The following is a 16,915-nucleotide window of genomic DNA, read 5'->3' as shown; positions in this document are numbered from 1 at the left end:
TCCAATTTCATGTCTTTGAATTCTTTAATCACCTCCAAAAGTTTTTTATCCAGATTTTCTATTGCCGATTGCCACTCTTTCTTCGACATCGTGGGGCTTGCTTTGGCTCGCTCCCACGAGTCCGCTCTCTTCCTTAGCTCCGTGGCGTTAAATTTAATACCTTTTTTATTTCAAATGTCCCGGTCTTCTTGCATAAATTAATTTTAAAGGGTCCAAAATGTCGGGCGTCTTTTCTCTATGGTCTCTCTATGATTTTATAATCCAATATGGCCTACTTCCTTTTCCGCTGAAGCCGCGACCCTTCCCCTCTCAAAGATGGCGATTCCCTTCTTCCTGCCCTCCAACAAGGGCCGCTTCTCTCCAGCCACTCTATTGTTGTTACGCACTTCCTGTCTCCCGTCTTCCCACAGCAGGTCTCGCGATGGTGTCTTTTTCTCACAGCTCCAAAGCCACAGGTATTCAAAACAATAATCCGATTTCTTTAACAACTTCTTTAAACTTAGTCTCTTTTCTAATACAACTCCTGCCGAAGCTTCCCCTCCTTTTCGCTAGTCTGTTGCAGTTTAAAAGTCTACTTTTTTTCCTCTCTGTTTTTATCAATCTGTCCCGTATCGGAAGATAGTGATCTTTACCTTCCCTTCACTTTCCTCGGGTTGTAGTCGCTGTTTCGATTTCAAATTCTCCTTTCCACTTCTTCCCCCAATCGAAGCTTGGGTATGTAGGTCTTATGCCAGCCGAATTGGCCCCAAAACTGCCGCAGAGATTGTAGCCGACCCGTCGCAAGGTGGGACCTCAAGGATCGGGAGGGGACCCGTTATGTAGAGCCCCCCCTCGTCCGAGATCTAACTCACCCTAGGGTCTTGAGCGTTCTTTGCCTGTTCTCCGCCTGAGAGCAGTCGGCCGCGGGCTATTTTCACCCCGCCGGCCGCTTAAAACGGCAGTCCGGTCAGCTCCACAAATGGAGCTGCGTTAGACCTCCATGAATCCCAAACCGGAAGTCCGCTGTTTCGTATTCTTGAACACCTATGCAGAATCATGATGACTGACTTCTCTTAGAAATAGATCACTTGGGTAGACAATTTGTTTTCTGACTAAGGAAAGTTTCCCACAGCAACATAAAATACAGCAAGTCCAGAAAGTTCAATTATTTCTCCAGCCATGTATAAGCCATGCATTTGTGTAATAGAGCTATGCACGTTCTCAAGCTTTCTACATTGTTTGATTCTCATAGGTGATCTCAGTGTTGAATCCTCATTTTTAAGACTAGGGGGAAGGCCCAATTTCATACATCCGCATAGTAGTTTTGGATTTCAGACCTAGAGTTGGATCCAAATTCTGCTTGCATGAGTGAAAGGAACTTCTGCTCATATATCCGCTGGGCGAGGTAGGAGGGGGAACATTATTTCCATGGATTTCCACCTGCAGCCACAGCCCCCATGCTGTACCTCCCCCCATTTCTGAGGGCTCTCTGACCTTTAAGTGCAGCTATCCTGAAATACCGGAGGCTGCATTTGGAAGCGAAAGGGAGCAAAGCCTAATTCTGTGAGCAAAATTCCATTCACAACTCTCTGGATCCCACCCACAGGATATTATTTGTACTTAGCATTGTCTTAGTATCTAGGATCTTTGTTTATGATCAGATTGGCTGTTTGTCAAATGCCTGGTTCATTTAATGACTTTTGTCCTTATTTAAAGTGTTCGGGGAGAAGAGGAATGTGTGATATCCTACGGAGATGAACAGGTATGATCATGATTTGTCCAGTGTTTTTTTTTACTTCATATATATATAAAGGAACATCTATTGAACATAAAATGTAACTCTTTAATATAAGTAAGTTTTTATGTTTCTTCCTATGATGATTATGCAAGATTTGCAATAGGGAAGATCCATATCATTAAATAATGCTGTCCTATAATTAACTTGTGCTTCTTCTTTAGATTGACTTGAAATGCATTCTTTAGATATAGATATTGCCACGGATATTTTGCTCTTCATTCAATGTAGGAACTAAAGTTTTTCATTTATTGTTGGGTAAAGCTGAGCAGATGCTTTAAAATACATCGTAGTAGCAGAAATATTTGGAGTGTTTATTTTATCCCTTAAATTTCGATACTAATATATGGGCATTTTGTTTGTTAGGGCTGTGTTAACATCCTGTTGATCAATTCAGTGGCAGAATCACTGAGGTATGTGATGGCTGATAGTGAATGGCAACACAACGTTCAGATGATCTTAGCGTGGGTTGTTTTGGCTTACTTTAAAGGTTGCAGTCCAGTTCTAAAAATGAAGTTTAAGAAGAACGTGACATGAATTTTAGATATCCTGATACATTGAAGTCTGTTCCATACGCTGTGATGCCTCAATTAACCATTTCCTGTGAGCTTATTTCAGTCAGCAAAAGGCATGCTCTAGAGAAGCACAGCATATTGTATTTCACTTTTTTGTCCCCTTTGAGTGAGTTTGATAACAGACTTTCTTAAATGTGTTTCAAAACCAACAAGACACATGCTGTAGTTTAGTTATTCATAATGATGTTTTTGGATAACATCTGAGAGGAATCTGATGCTGTCTGGTCTGTATCTATCCAGCCTTCCACCTTAACCATCTTTTATACTTGTAGGAACTGGACAAAATGTCCAGCTGTGGAAGACATCCCCACAGTTTACATAGATGCTTTTAATAACTGTGAAAATATTACCTTCATTCGCTGGAAGGTTCATAATGACTGGGTGACAAAGGTAAGAGGATTCCAGATCCTAGGGTTTACTACAATTTTAATGTAATGGTACATCTGCTCATGTGAAGGATTCAAAATAATCATTTACCATGAGCAGAGTCATAATGCAATTTCCATAGGCTCTGTGGTTGTTTCTATCAGTGTTGAAGAAGCTTCCTGGGCAATATTCTCATATCAGGAACACACTTTATTACATGTAAGGCCATATCTGCACTACAGCTTACTTTACTTCCAGTGGGTGCATTCCTGACTCTCATTGCTCACTTTAGATTTTCCTTAGTTTGTCCATGCATTAGTTACTCCTTCTATACTGTGTATATTCTTAAGGGTTAGGCTCGGTAACTGGGATGGCCTGAACACACTTTCAATTTTGGCTGTTTTCACATGCACCTGTAAGATCGCGCGAAACTCATGGAACGAAGCATCTTCCTAGTGCAATTTCACAGCACAGTCCCCTTTAATGATGCGATGTCATCAGAAATTGCACCATTAAACAGGATTGTGCCAGGAAATTGCGCCAGGAAGAAGATTCGTTCTGTGAGTTTCGCGGGATCTTCCGGAGGCTTTGGCCGTGTGGAAATGGCTTTTGTCAGATCTTCTATTCTGCTTGTCATTGCAGATCAAATATATTCATTCTATGGAATCCATCATATCCAGTTCAAATGATGATACTACTGCACTGGCAATAGGTAAGGAGAATTATTTAGCAGGAAAAAAATGTCAGAATTCGAAACCAGGCATAAGCATTGCTTTGACTTGTAAAGGGAAAAATTTATTTATTCATTTCTATCCTACCTTTCCTCCAAGGAACTTTGCATATTTTCCAAATATGCAAAGACTTCAGTTCATTGGTTGATGAGAGGTAGCTAAACTATCAACAAGAAGCTAAGCTCTGAGCGTGAGCCAAGATTTTCAGAAGTTGGAGGGCCGTAGCTCAGTGTGACAGCACGTGTTCTTCAGTCAATGGCATCTCCAGTTATATTATTCTCAGTGTTTTGTCCTGAAATCCTTGATTGTTACTTTCAATCAACTGAGGGCCAAGCTACACATGACGAAAGACACTTGCCTGGCAAGTGGATTGAGTGGAGGGCAAGTGAACAGGGAGAAATACACTTGCCGTTCAAGTGTCATTCGTCATGTGTAGCTTGGCCCATAGACAGTATTGAATTAGAGGAGATGGTTCCTCTGCCTTCCTTGGTGTAAAGCAATATCACATGTTTATCCTAAATTCTGAAAGATACCCCAATCCTATTAATGTTAAAGGTACTGAAGAGTTTCTTCTCCCAACCCTATCAGATAGCACTTTTTTCAATGAAAGGGTTTAGAGAATGCTGATCTCAATTGAAAAGATGGTTCTTCATCAGTGAATGGCAATAATATGTTGCATCTGCTTAACAGTTATTTAGAGAAAATGGTATGACTGGAACATGAACATGGTATACAGCCTACATGGAAGGCTTTCATCTATCTTCTCCCCTCAGTCCTTTATTCCTGCACCTTTTTATTTTTGTGACACAGGTTGTGTTAGTGGAACCAAAAATCTAAAGCATCGCTTGAAAACTCTGATGGGCTCCAGCAGTGGCAGCCAGAACAAATTCCCCTCTCCTGTTGGTGCTTCTCCACCCAAGCGTTTTCAATGCGACGAGTCTGTTTTTAAAGTGTACAAAGGAGTAAAGACTTTTGACTTCTGCAAAGAAAAGAATGTTCTCGTGACTGGTGGTTTGGACCGGAATATTCGTCTATGGAACCCTTACATCCCTGGGTAAAAAACTAAAATACAATCAAACTGGCCTAGGCTTTCCCCAGCTCCCAGACTTCATAGATAGATGAATTACGGCTTTGCTAGTAAGATTTCCTTGTAAGAAAGTCCTGCTGAATTCAGCACAGTTTACTTGCAATTAAAAGTGCTGAAGTTTAGAACCAAGAGCTTTATATAGATCATGTATTTCAGAACCATTAATTCTTGAATAGTTTACATATGTTTCTTCTTTGTTCTAGATGGGTTTTTAAAATTTTTATTATTTTATTAGTGAAAAACAGAAAAGGTAAACAAGCAAACAGAAGAATAAAGAAACAGTTCTGGCTACAAAAACACTATTTACAAATGTATACATAGATATCTATAAAAGATTTCCAAATATCTAAAAATAAGTCCATACACAATTGCCTTCTATATGTAATCTGTTCAAATGTTATTAAGTTTATAAAGTCTTCAGTCCAGTGATTTACAGGAAGTGAGCTTTTGTCTTTCCAGTGTTAAGTCTTTCAGCAGCTGTAAGAGTATGGAGGGTCCATTTCTGTTGACCATCAGTTAGGTTCCAAGAGACAGGTAAATAGTTTAACAGTACATTAACATCTTCAAAAATAAATGAGTTTCTTAACACAAACTTAATATGTCTAATAACTTATTCCCAAAAAGGTTGAATGACTAAACATGTCCAGAGCATATGCTCTTTGTCCTAGATGTTGGCCACTATTTAAATCCCCACCCAAATTCTTACATCAGTATTTACTAGTTTACTATAACCACTGCTATGCAATAAACTTTGACTTCAGCAATTGTTATGACTAAGGCATTTTTAAACAGTTCTAAGACAAGTCTAGTTCTGTCTTTATCGTGGCTTTCTCAGATCTTCACTTTTATCACTCTGCAATAACACTTAATGTGGCTAGCTGATACAAACAGTAACCAGATTTACCCTTTGAGCTCCATGTAACAGAATGGATAGTATGTTATCTGGAACAGAAATGCGACATTGGAGTATCTGCTCCCAGCTGGTTCACTTCCCTTTGTGGTCTCAAGCACTTTTCTGTGCCTTAACTCACCATGTAAACTTGATAGTATTATTGGCTTTCTTGTAGGAAGTACAAGAACCAGACTAGAAGATTACCAGAGCCATGATAAACAGAGTTGGACCTTTCTTCCATCAAAGTTAATGAGCTTAAGGAGGGTGTGTCTCTGCTTAGGATAGGAGTGCAAATCTCCTATCTTGTTAAACTTCCCCAGATAGCAGCTGCCTCGAATCCGGATTTGGGTCACAGTGCTGGGGAAGTTTAATTATTTATTTAAAAAATACTTCTCTTGTACATTTTTTCCTGAGGTAAATTGGCCCCCTGGTGGTGCTATTTGCCCAGTATAATAAATATACATTTACTAGGGTGACTAGCACCACCTTGGGGCATTTTATATAAGGACAAGTGTACAGAGCGATAGCTAAATGTCTCCTTTCTAGCATCATGGTCATGATCTTGATCTTGGCCATATATGGCTGCTATTTAGAGATCTCCGACACCTAGTTTAGCTCTCAGAAAACGTAAACTGTGATTATGTAAGAATAATTTCTGATTAACAGGAATGAGAGAATATTCTAATGTAAGACCTCAATTAGGGCAGCCTCATATATTCCCTTGCCTCAGTCCAGAGAAGGTTGGTTGTGTTTAATGGTAGAAACATGCATTAATGCTACTACATGCAGCAGGTATCTAATTGCTTCTTTTGAGGGGAAAGAAGTTGCAATGAAAGAAGTAGAGGCAGGGAAAGGGATTTATTTATTAATTCCACACATTCCCCATCTTTTCTCCCAGTGGGCATCCAAAACAGTTTACATTGTTCTCCTCTGCTCCACTTTTTCCTCACAACAATCCTGTGAGGTAAGTTAGGTTGAATGTGTACGACTGGATCGAGGTCAAGCTTCCACGTCTGAGTAGAGATTCAAACCTGGGTGTCCCAGAGTCTAGCCCAACACTCTAACCAGTAACCACTACACCACACTGACTCCCACTGCTGCTTCTCTGCTCCAATATTCTCCTTCCCAAAGTTGCTTTATCCTAATAGGAGCAGCCACTATAGTTCATGACACATGTTTATTACATTTCAGCCCTAAGTGACTGGGTGTCAGGTTGTGCTGTGGCCTGTTCTTAGCAAAGAAGGAGTCATCCTTGAAAGAGGGGGACATTACCTTTGACATGGATGAGCAGGGACAAACAGACCCTAATGGAAGGACAATGAAACAAAGTGACCTTAAATTAGTTGTGACTGATTTGTCCCAAAGATTTTGACTTAGCGTATGGGTGTCTGGTAGTACCATCCCAACCAGCATTACATATCCACTGAAGTTAATGGATTTAGAAGGATACACGTCTGCTTAAGATAGCACTGTAATTCTTTCTGGAATGGGCCTTCCATGTTAGGTGAAATCAATTTTGCATCAACAGAATAATGATCAGTCTTAGGGCCAAGCTACACATGACGAATGACACTTGAACAGCAAGTGTATTTCTCCCTGTTCACTTGCCCTCCACTCAATCCACTTGCCGTTCAAGTGTCATTCGTCATGTGTAGCTTGGCCCTTAGAAGCTGAAGCAGATGACATCTATGATGCCGACAAAATTATTTCTAACTCTCTCTCTTTTTTTTAACCCACTGCACTAGATGGGCTGTGGGCATTCTGCGAGGACACACATCCCCGATTGGCTTCCTGGGCATTGTTCATGGCAGCGCAAAGGTTTTATCCGTCTCTTTGGACAGCACCATCAAGGTGAGAATGTCTTGTTTCTGATCTGTGTGGAAGAGCACTGGGGATATACGTGCTTGGAAGCCCGAAGGAGATCTTCCTGCACATCTGATCCCCCATTATATAGCCAGGATTATGTATATTTCACAACCCCATGAAAGTGAGGAAATTTGGTATTGTGAAAACATTTTCAAAGATGAGAATATCTAGCACATAGCACTTTCAGTGCTTAAAGAGCTTCTCACATATTATCTTGCAATCTTTACAGGAGGCCTGTGTAGTAGCTGGGGAGATGGTGCAGTCTACATAGTGAGATTGTGGCAGAGGCAAGATCTGAATCAATGACCTCCCAGCTCACTGCTTATTCTCTTAGCCACCATGCTATCCTACCATGGGAACGTCACCTTTTATTAAAGAAAAAGAAATGTTAAATTTCTAACCTTGAGGTTGTACTAATATAAGAGTGAACTGGCAATTCCTGGTAAAATGTCAACATCATAGAGGGAAGGGCCTGGGTAGGAAATCTAGTAGGCAATCCAGTGACCAGCTAGTGGCACTTCAGACTCTTGCAAAAATGTTTGTAGTCACTAACAAAAAAAGAATAGACAATATATACATTTGTTTAATGTACATGATGTATACACAGACATTGCAGAAATGTTGTAGATCACTGTGCCTGAAAAATTTGATTTAATGACAAGGTTCTTCTAAGAAGACGCTTAGGGACATGCTGGTGTTTGCTCAGTGAAATTTTCTTCTGTACTTGCATGGCAGACATTCAGGCTATATCACAAGATGCTCTTGAAACCCCTCAGCTTGCTAATACTACGCTGATAAGCAGCGGTGTGACCAAAACCAAAAAAACACTGCATCACCAGAAGCCCCACCATGATGTCAGCGCAGTAGGTCTGAGGCTGAGAACCAGGACCAAGAGCCAAACGTCACATGGACCTGCGTCCTGCAGATCCGGACCTCCCAGTTCTAGCTCCAGCAGCTTCTGACACTGATCTAACAGAACTAGTTTCAGAGACCTTTGGGTCTGTCCTTTGTATTTAGCAGTGCATATAGATTCTGTACTTGTACTGCGTTGGCTGTTTGTTTAATCAAGAAAAGAAACAGTAGGGTGATTACAGACATCAAGGACCACCCAGCAAAGGAGAGAAATCAGGCCAATCACATCACCCCTCCCTTTTCCCAATAGAGTTAGTTGCATTAAAATGCTAAAGTCCACTTTAGAAACATAGAGGGCTACCATACAGGTGTTACAGTAGTCAACTGTATACTTATCTGGAATAAACATTGTGCCTCTGGCAAAATAAGCACCAGTTCAGCCAGTAAAAGTGGTAAGGGTAAAGAGAAATATTTAAGGGCTGTTTGAAGGCTGTGAAAATAAACATATCCTGTAATGAGTGATGAAACTCATGCCAGCTGCTTTTTGCCTGTAATTGTGGTTGTTCTTTAATTGTCCCAGCACACATTGTTAATGTGACTTGCATGGTAGAATGTACAACAGGGTTTGTTTGTGTCAAATGAGCTCAAGAAAAAAAGGGGAGGGACATCACAGGAAGACAGCCGCATACACTGATCCATGGGGCACTTCCAAACTTGGCAGTTTGTGGCCTAGATTTCCAGACATCTGGCAATGGAATTAAGCCAGCATATCCATATCCTTGAGTGCCCCCAAGGTCACTGGTGATCTGTGTGCCGATTTCTGCTTGTTCAAATTTTAGTAGGATACAGACTAAATAAGTAGGCTGGGATGGAGAGAAACGGTCATATTGTCAAACCCCTGCACTGCTTCCTGAAGGTTCAATTTCCCATTTCTGATGCAGTAATATGCAGGACTTTTTTCTGGGAAAAAGGTAGTGGAACTCAGTGGGTTGCCAGCACAGGGGGCAACTCTTGGCAGGAAGTGGTGCCCCTGGTACCACATGTGTGCACGCAAAGTACTCGCATGCTCCCAGGGCCAATGATGTCACTTTGGGTCAGCTGGAACAGGGGGGGGGGTTAAAAGTTTAAATCGCCCTCGGTGAAAATGGTCACATGGTGCGGAGGACAATCTAAACTCCCCTCTGTCTGGAGATCAGGGGGCGGGGCCACCAGCCATGTGACCATTTTCAAGAGGTTCTGGAACTCCGTTCCACTGCGTTCCAGCTGAAAAAAAGCCCTGGGCCGATTTCAGACGACCCTCCCCATCCTGAAACGTCGTGCGTCGTCGCGTGGAAAATGCAAAATATCGCGTTTTCTCGCGTGAGTTTTGCGCGACGTCGCACAAAACTCGCACGAGAAAACGCGATATTTCGCGTTTTCCTCACGATGATGCGCGACGTTTCGGGATGGGGAGGGCCATCTGGAATCGGCCCTGGTAATATGAGTGCTGTGCTCGAAGGGAAGTAACGTCTGGAAACACCCTAAGTGTCTGGTGAAACCAAACTTTCTTTTTTCTCTCACAAAATATTTCCGCACATGGTAATGATTAGCTACTAGTTGCAGTCTGCAGATAGCTGCTCTTCCATTATAAAGGGCTTTCCACATTTGTTTTAACAAGTGACATTTCACTGTTCTTAAAATTCTGTCCCATCATAGGATGCAGGAATTAGATAAGAGGCAGGAGAGATACTTTAATGACCTAATGAAATACAAAGGTGATTTTTTAAATCATTTGTCACAGGACAGTTCTCTGTTCATACTGGCAAAGTAATGGATACATGAATGTTAACTTTTCTCAATCCATATATCTATCAAAGGTATGGGACACTGAAGTCCACTCCTGCCTCCTCACAATCATACCCAAAGTCACTCAGATCAGAGGGGAGATGGAAGTTTGCTATTTTTCTCCTGACCTGCAGTCTCTCTATGTGGCAGCTGAAACTTTTGCTCTCCTGCGATTCCAGCATAAGTATGCAACCTACCGTTGGTACTGAATGATGCATAGTCTTTGAAGTGCCTTTTCAATGGATATTGTGTAGTTTGTTTTAACCACAAGTAATGGATGTGTGGTGGGAAATTTTTATTCATTTCAAAAAGCCTTTTGTTTTCATTTTATCTGTTAATAATCATATTTCTTTTAGATATTGTATTCACTTTATCCTCCCCCCCTTTGGGCAGCCACTGTTCCTGCTTACCTAACTCAGCCCCAGCAAAGACTATACATGCAGAGAATCTTACTTTCCCCCCCTCTTCCTAGTGTTCCAGATGCTCTTTCTGAGCATATGAGGATACCATCACATCTAGTTTGGCCCTTAGGCACTATTCTTCAGTGCACTCTGGGAAGCGTATACCTAGGGTGATGCCAGGGGGATAGGAGAGAGAGAGAGATCCTACACCAGTGCCAAAATAGGACAATAGCAACATTACAGGCCCCAACCCACACAGGCAATGGGAAGAGAAAGGAAAGTTTCCACCTCTCCTCTCCCCGCTTTCTCTCTCCCCTTCTACTGCTGAGAATTCTAAACCAGACAGCCAAGTATTGAAATAATGAAAAACCAATTTTCATTATAGAATAGCATTAACAGAAATGGCTTTTGTTTAGTTTGTATTCAAACACATATCTCTACTACACAAATTCAGATGGATGACCATTACATTGCTCCATGCAGAAATGCCATATATGGAATTATTAATTACTATTAACAACTCTGTCATTTAAATCAACTTTTATCATGAAACAAAAGTAAAGAAAATATGTATGCTAATTTTGGTTTGCCATTCTGCATACCAATCAATACTATTAATCAGAAGAAAAAAAGAAGAGCATTTAACATTTGGTTAAAAAAAGGAAGATCTCTGCATAGTAACATAGTTTCCTACCTATTTGCTTATCCAAGCCATAGAGTCAAAATAACTATAAGTGCAAATAACTATAGGTAACTATAACTGTAAATATATTGAGATTAATAAATAGCTTTCCTTTTCCAGGAGAACTCAGATTTGTGATTCAGGCATGTCTCATAATGAACCAGTCTTTTGCTGCCAGTATAACAAGCATTTCCAGCATGTGATCAGTTGCTCAGAAGGATCTGTAAGTAATTCTGTGATACATTAAATAACAGCAAAGAGGGAAAGCCATTTACCATGCTAGATTAAGACGTGGAAGGCTAGATTTTTCATTGATATGATATGCACCAACTCTTACCATGTGAATTCAACATATTAACCAAATGAAATGGAGGTGGTAAAACCTGGGGAGACTCTCATCACACCCAAATGTAGTACAAATATAAAAATCAGACCTTTGGAATGCAAAAATTACTTCTGATGCAGTAACAGTTGTTCCTATTATGTGGCATCCCACTTAAGGTAGATTTCTGTAACAGTTAACTAATTTTATTCTAATTGTTTTAGGGATGATGTATATTGTTCCTTGACTTTGTGATTCTTTGCCCTAAGAGAGAGCAGATCTTACTTGGTTCTTTCTCCCTCACCTAGGTTATAAAAGTGTGGGATGTGAAAAATGGACAGCTAGTGGTGAAAATGTGTAAAGCCCATGGAGATACAGCTGTAACTTGCATGGCTTTAGATGCAAGTGGGAAGAGGTATTCAAAGACCTGAATGACATATTTTTAAATTCCCTTTGAGGGCCCTCTCCATCCAGGAAACACACATACGTATAGAGATTTTGTGTGAATTTAGTTTCCTGCCCCACTCTGTTGTAACAAATTCCATTTACCTTCACCTATCATGTATTATTATGATATATAAAGACATATTTTTATTTCCTTGTGGGTCTAATGTATAAAGTGGCCCTGAGATAACAGAACAAATCTTGCCTGTAATTATTGTTTCTTAAAAGTCCACTATTATAATGCAGAGGGAAAGAGAAGGGTCTTGCTAGGAAGGGGAGGGTGGAGGGGCTGTTGCCATGGTGCTCCCAGTGGGGTGGGATTTGATTGCTGCAGATTCCTACACATAGAGGTCAGGGCAGAGAATAAGCTTGACTATTAGACAATGCCCATTACCCATGAGTCTTGGATAATAGGGCTATTACTGTAGTAGCAGCTATTAAACACAATCATTTAACAGAACCTCCATGTTCAGATTAGAGATGGGCACGAACTGGAATACGAATCAAAATTAAGCATGAACCAGGCCAGTTCATGGTTCGCAAACCAGGTTCATCAGATCCCATTTCTGACAAACTGCCACGAACTTTAGGCTGGTTCGTTTGGTTCATTTTTTGGTTCGTGACTGCAGACAACCTGGTGCCAATCAATCAGTTTCCTAGGCAACAGGGGATGGACTTCCTGCAGACCTTCTGCTAACCTGGAAGTGACCTTCTGATGGCCTGGAAGTGACCTTCTGATGGCCTGGAAGTGATGGTTTTCTGACCCGGATGTGCCGTTTTCATAAACCAAACGAACTGGTTTGCGGACCAGGGGCAGGTTCGTGAAAGTTCGTGGTCTGTGAAATTTGACGAACCACGAACCGCATGGTTCAGTTTTTTTCCGGTTCGTGCCCATCTCTAGTTCAGAGGCAGTGAGCAGCAGGAGTTGGAGATACATAACTAGAAATAGTAGTCATCTTTCTGCCCTGCTTGTGAGCTCTCAAAGGCCACTCTTGAAATGAGAATGTTAGTCTTAGCTAGAACATGATCTCGTTCTGTGAGGCAATTCTTAGGGCCTTATGGAATAGTTACCATAGCAGAGACCTGTGGAAAGGTCTCTGCTGTTGAGCGTACCAGCCAGGAGATCAAGCCAGATTGTATGTGCATATGTGTGCACATGTGTACAGTGAACAACATGGTATGATTGAGAGTAAGAGTTTGATGCATGTTGCCCGAAAGAAGAGTCTATACCTGTGGTAACAATTTCATTAATAAACTTTTGTCAGAATAATTCCATTATTGTAAAAACTTTTTCCTCCTCCAGGTTGATCACTGGTGGCAGAGATGGCAGTCTGAAAAAATGGGATAGCTGCACTCTTGGTTGCATGCACATCATTAACCGAGGTAGAGAATTAGTCACCATCCTTTTTATTTCTCTGATATAATGCCGAGAAAAAAAGCAGCTGATCATTTGCTCTGTGTTTCAGCTACCAGTGCAACTGATGAAATCCTTGCTTGCACATACGCTGATATTTACAGCAACAAGTATGTAGGATGCTCTGAATGTTATAAGTAAATAGTTGTGAAAATGCATGCAAACTGTGAAGAAATATGTATAGAATGCTCTTATGAAAGCAATTGCATATCTGAAAACCAAAAGTATCAAACTTTTCATACAGTTGGCACCAACTGGATTTCTGGTTGCTACTTCATAATGTAGTTGGTACATGTGAAAATTCAGGAAATACAAGTTCAAAATTATCTGTAATGACTTCAACAAGGGATGCATATATTTCCAGATGCTGCATTTAATGGTTTCTGCTATTTGACTTCAGAACTTTCTAGAAATCAATATCCATTGATGTTGCTGGCCTTTTACCATTTCTCACTTGCCTGGGGCCATATAAGGTGGTGGTGTATCCTGCCATTCTACTTACTTCTGACTCTGAATCTCAGGCCCCAAGATCTTTCAGTTTTTATGTATTTACTTCGCTTATACCCTGCCTTTCTCCCCCATGGAGACCCAAAGCAGCATACCTCATTCTCCTCTCCTCCATTTTATCCTTACAAAACCCCTGTGAGGTAAGTTAGACTGGCCCAAGGTCACCCAGTGAGCTTCCATGGTAGAGTGGGATTTCAAACCTGGGTCTCTCAGATTCTAACACTCTAACCTCTATGCCACACTGGGTCTCTCAATTATAACTGAGAAGCAAATGGGAGGTGTAGGAATGCACAGTATAAATATAAAAACCAAACAGCAACTGTAAAGTTATATAACAGTAACTTTGAGTTCGGTCCTGTGGATCTCTTCTGCTAATGGCAGCACTCTGGTGCAAGGAGGCTTCATTGACCCATGCATCCATGGAAGGTTTCTAGGGGAAGAGGAAACCATTACCATTAGCAGAACAGATCTGGGACACCGAACTATTTGTAGTAGAATTGCAGTGCCATCTTAAGCAGAGTTACGTCCATCTAAGACCATTGATTTCAATGGAATTAGAAAGGTGTAACTCTGCTTAGGTTTGCCCTCTTGGCTTTGTGTATTTATGCATGAAGGAAACTGTTGAATGGTGTACTCAGAAGTAAGCCTATCTGATTATGGATTAAGGTTATTTCCAAGCAGGTATATTTAAGACTGCAGTCTTGGAGTTACATCTTGTAAGTCTTAGGACATATGGATGTTGACCCAAGAATTTCCTGTGGAGTTTAATGAAGCCTGCTCCCCAGGGAATCATTCACAGTATTTTAACTTAACAATATTTAAAGGGAATGATTTCTGAAAATAATTGTTAAAATGACAATGCATGCAATTACAATTGTAGATGATAATAATCCCAATAAATGAAGAATAGGGGCTGTAAATGTTTCCTGCACCCTTGTATTCATTTGGAAAGCAGGGGTCACACATCAAGGTTATTTTCAGCCTATTGCTTCCTCCTGTAGTAAAAAAAAAAAGTTTCTCTTTTTAAAAGGTATATTGTATCTGTTGGATGGGGCAGGAAGATCAATATTTTCCCTGTAAGTATAATTGGTAATTTGCTTAACTCTTATTTGGAACTATTCTGTTATAGAAACACTAAGACAAATTTGATGATACAGCCAGAATACATGCTCATTGTATTATCTTAGTGCTCCTGAAATTCAGATCTCTGATTTTACGTTACCTTATAGAGCCTTCCCTTGTAGGCCAGGACTTCTCTGACATAGAGATTCTGTTTACTTACAGTACTGTCATCAATGGCATGTGAGACATCATTGCATATGATTTTCTGCCAAATCAGAGCCTATACTTTAATTTCTACAGCTCATCTTACATAACCTACAATTTAGAGACAAGGATGTGGCTAACTGTAGTTACAGTCTTCTAAGCCTCTAGATTCAGAGGGTGTTATGCTGTTTAGGATTGAACCATGAGAGGCAAAGCTTCCCTTCATGATTTCCTGTGGTCTTCTATTTTGAAATTTTACAGTGTCTTTGTCTAGAAATTTAAGCGATATCTGTGACATCGCATTATCATATATTAATGCTTGCTTGATTCCGTTGTTTAGCTGTTGTTCGGTGCTATTTTATGACATGATTTCTTAGATCCAGAGGTGTCATTGATAATGTCTTTTACATTTCAGGAGTTTAATGATGAAATGTCTGAAAGATCAAATTTACAACCAGACTGGATTGAAAGAGTGGTAAGAAAATTGTCAAAAGAGAAACCATAGCTAAATGTTAATTCAGTGTCAGGTATTACTGTTTTTGCTTTGTGACATCTTAATCCATGTGAGGCTTATAGTTTAATGACTATATGTTTATGACTGTTTTGTGTCACATAAAACTAGGGAAAAGGTCACAAGGATGATATTTTGTGTGTAGCTTCTTGCCCTCCACATTTCTTGGCCACTTCTAGTTTTGATGGTGAAGTTCTCATATGGAATCTAGTATCGGGACATCTCTGTAGCCGTTTAACTACCATAGGCAGGGCAGCAATGGAAGGAGGAACAGGTGAGTAAGATTAATTCTTTCACTAGGATTAAATAGTGTACATTTTGTGTTAGAACCAAAATGTAGTTGTGTTAATCATAAATATTTAAGAAATTGGGTTGTATTTTTCTGGTCCATCACAAACAACCACTGGCACTAAACCAGCCCATCATAGAGTGAATACCACAACTACAGAGTCATTTCAAACTTACTCTATGAGGCAGCAAGAGCATATGTAATGGCCTCATTTGCACATGTAAATGTGAACCCAAACCTCTTCCTAGTGCTGCAGTAAAGGTAACTATAAAGACATGCTCCCTTCAATAATTAGCAGGGTGATTGAGTAGCCCGAGTACAAAATTTAAAGTATGAAACTACCTCAAAATTGGGCAATGTGATCTGGTGAGTTTAGAAGCACAGATGCACCCAACATATGGAGAAAGCTGTGAGAAAATATTATGATCTATGAGGTGAGCTGCTCTGTGTGAAATTGGCGTATGGCAAGAGTGGACACAGAGAATGATTTGGCAGTCATAATAAGAGGTAGCCCTTTATCTGCCTGCCACGCTGACGCCATCTGTGCTCTTACTGTCAAGTTGGTACAGTGGTTTGTCACAAACGAGATGCAATGGTTGAAATGGTAAAGGTGCTTTTTCAATAGCATTACATGATACTGGCATGTATCCAGCCACGCAGTTCGTCTGATGGCATGGTATTTCTGTTTGTAGAAGAGGGGATGATGAGTTCCTTCCCCTTGCCCACTCCCACTGCAGATCCCCATGTTGCCCCCAAGCTGGTCTGGAGGGCTTGCTGACTTCCTGAAACAAATTCAGGGAACTCAGTAGGATACAGCAGGAAGGAGAGATAGTCTTGCTCTTCAAGGAAAAAGATATTTGAACACATGCCGTTATCTGTGCCTGCAGAATGCAAGCTGAATTTATTTAGCGTTTAATAAGATGCTAAGCAGAAAAATCTATCATTTAAAATTACGTTCATAGTTATTGTTGGAGAAGGGTCTGAAAATCTACAGTATTATTACCACTTTTTCCATAGTATGGGGAAAATGTGCCTGCGCAAACAAATCTAGCACAATAAACATGTTGAGTGGAAATGTGCCAGAGAAATTGTATGAGATCGAGCATGCTGGC

At 40.5% G+C, this 16,915-nt stretch overlaps 1 protein-coding gene across 1 annotated transcript in view; it reads left to right on the top strand.

Moving 5' to 3' along the window:
* The window catches only part of LOC129336536 (WD repeat-containing protein 49-like), a 50,029-nt gene that overhangs the window by 13,609 nt on the left and 19,505 nt on the right, over positions 1-16,915 (top strand). Inside the window, exons 5-18 of the mRNA XM_054989664.1 lie at positions 1,696-1,741; positions 2,141-2,187; positions 2,622-2,739; positions 3,358-3,427; positions 4,257-4,500; positions 7,171-7,276; positions 10,000-10,151; positions 11,171-11,273; positions 11,681-11,787; positions 13,120-13,199; positions 13,283-13,340; positions 14,768-14,813; positions 15,419-15,478; positions 15,626-15,788. Of these exons, the coding sequence (XP_054845639.1) occupies positions 1,696-1,741; positions 2,141-2,187; positions 2,622-2,739; positions 3,358-3,427; positions 4,257-4,500; positions 7,171-7,276; positions 10,000-10,151; positions 11,171-11,273; positions 11,681-11,787; positions 13,120-13,199; positions 13,283-13,340; positions 14,768-14,813; positions 15,419-15,478; positions 15,626-15,788 (1,400 nt within the window). The remainder of the gene's footprint in view (positions 1-1,695; positions 1,742-2,140; positions 2,188-2,621; positions 2,740-3,357; positions 3,428-4,256; positions 4,501-7,170; positions 7,277-9,999; positions 10,152-11,170; positions 11,274-11,680; positions 11,788-13,119; positions 13,200-13,282; positions 13,341-14,767; positions 14,814-15,418; positions 15,479-15,625; positions 15,789-16,915) is intronic.

Source organism: Eublepharis macularius, chromosome 10, assembly GCF_028583425.1.
Source record: "Eublepharis macularius isolate TG4126 chromosome 10, MPM_Emac_v1.0, whole genome shotgun sequence".
In the NCBI taxonomy this organism is placed as follows: Eukaryota; Metazoa; Chordata; class Lepidosauria; order Squamata; family Eublepharidae; genus Eublepharis; species Eublepharis macularius.
Note: the sequence above shows the minus strand (reverse complement) of the source record. Positions and strands in the feature narration are given on the sequence as shown.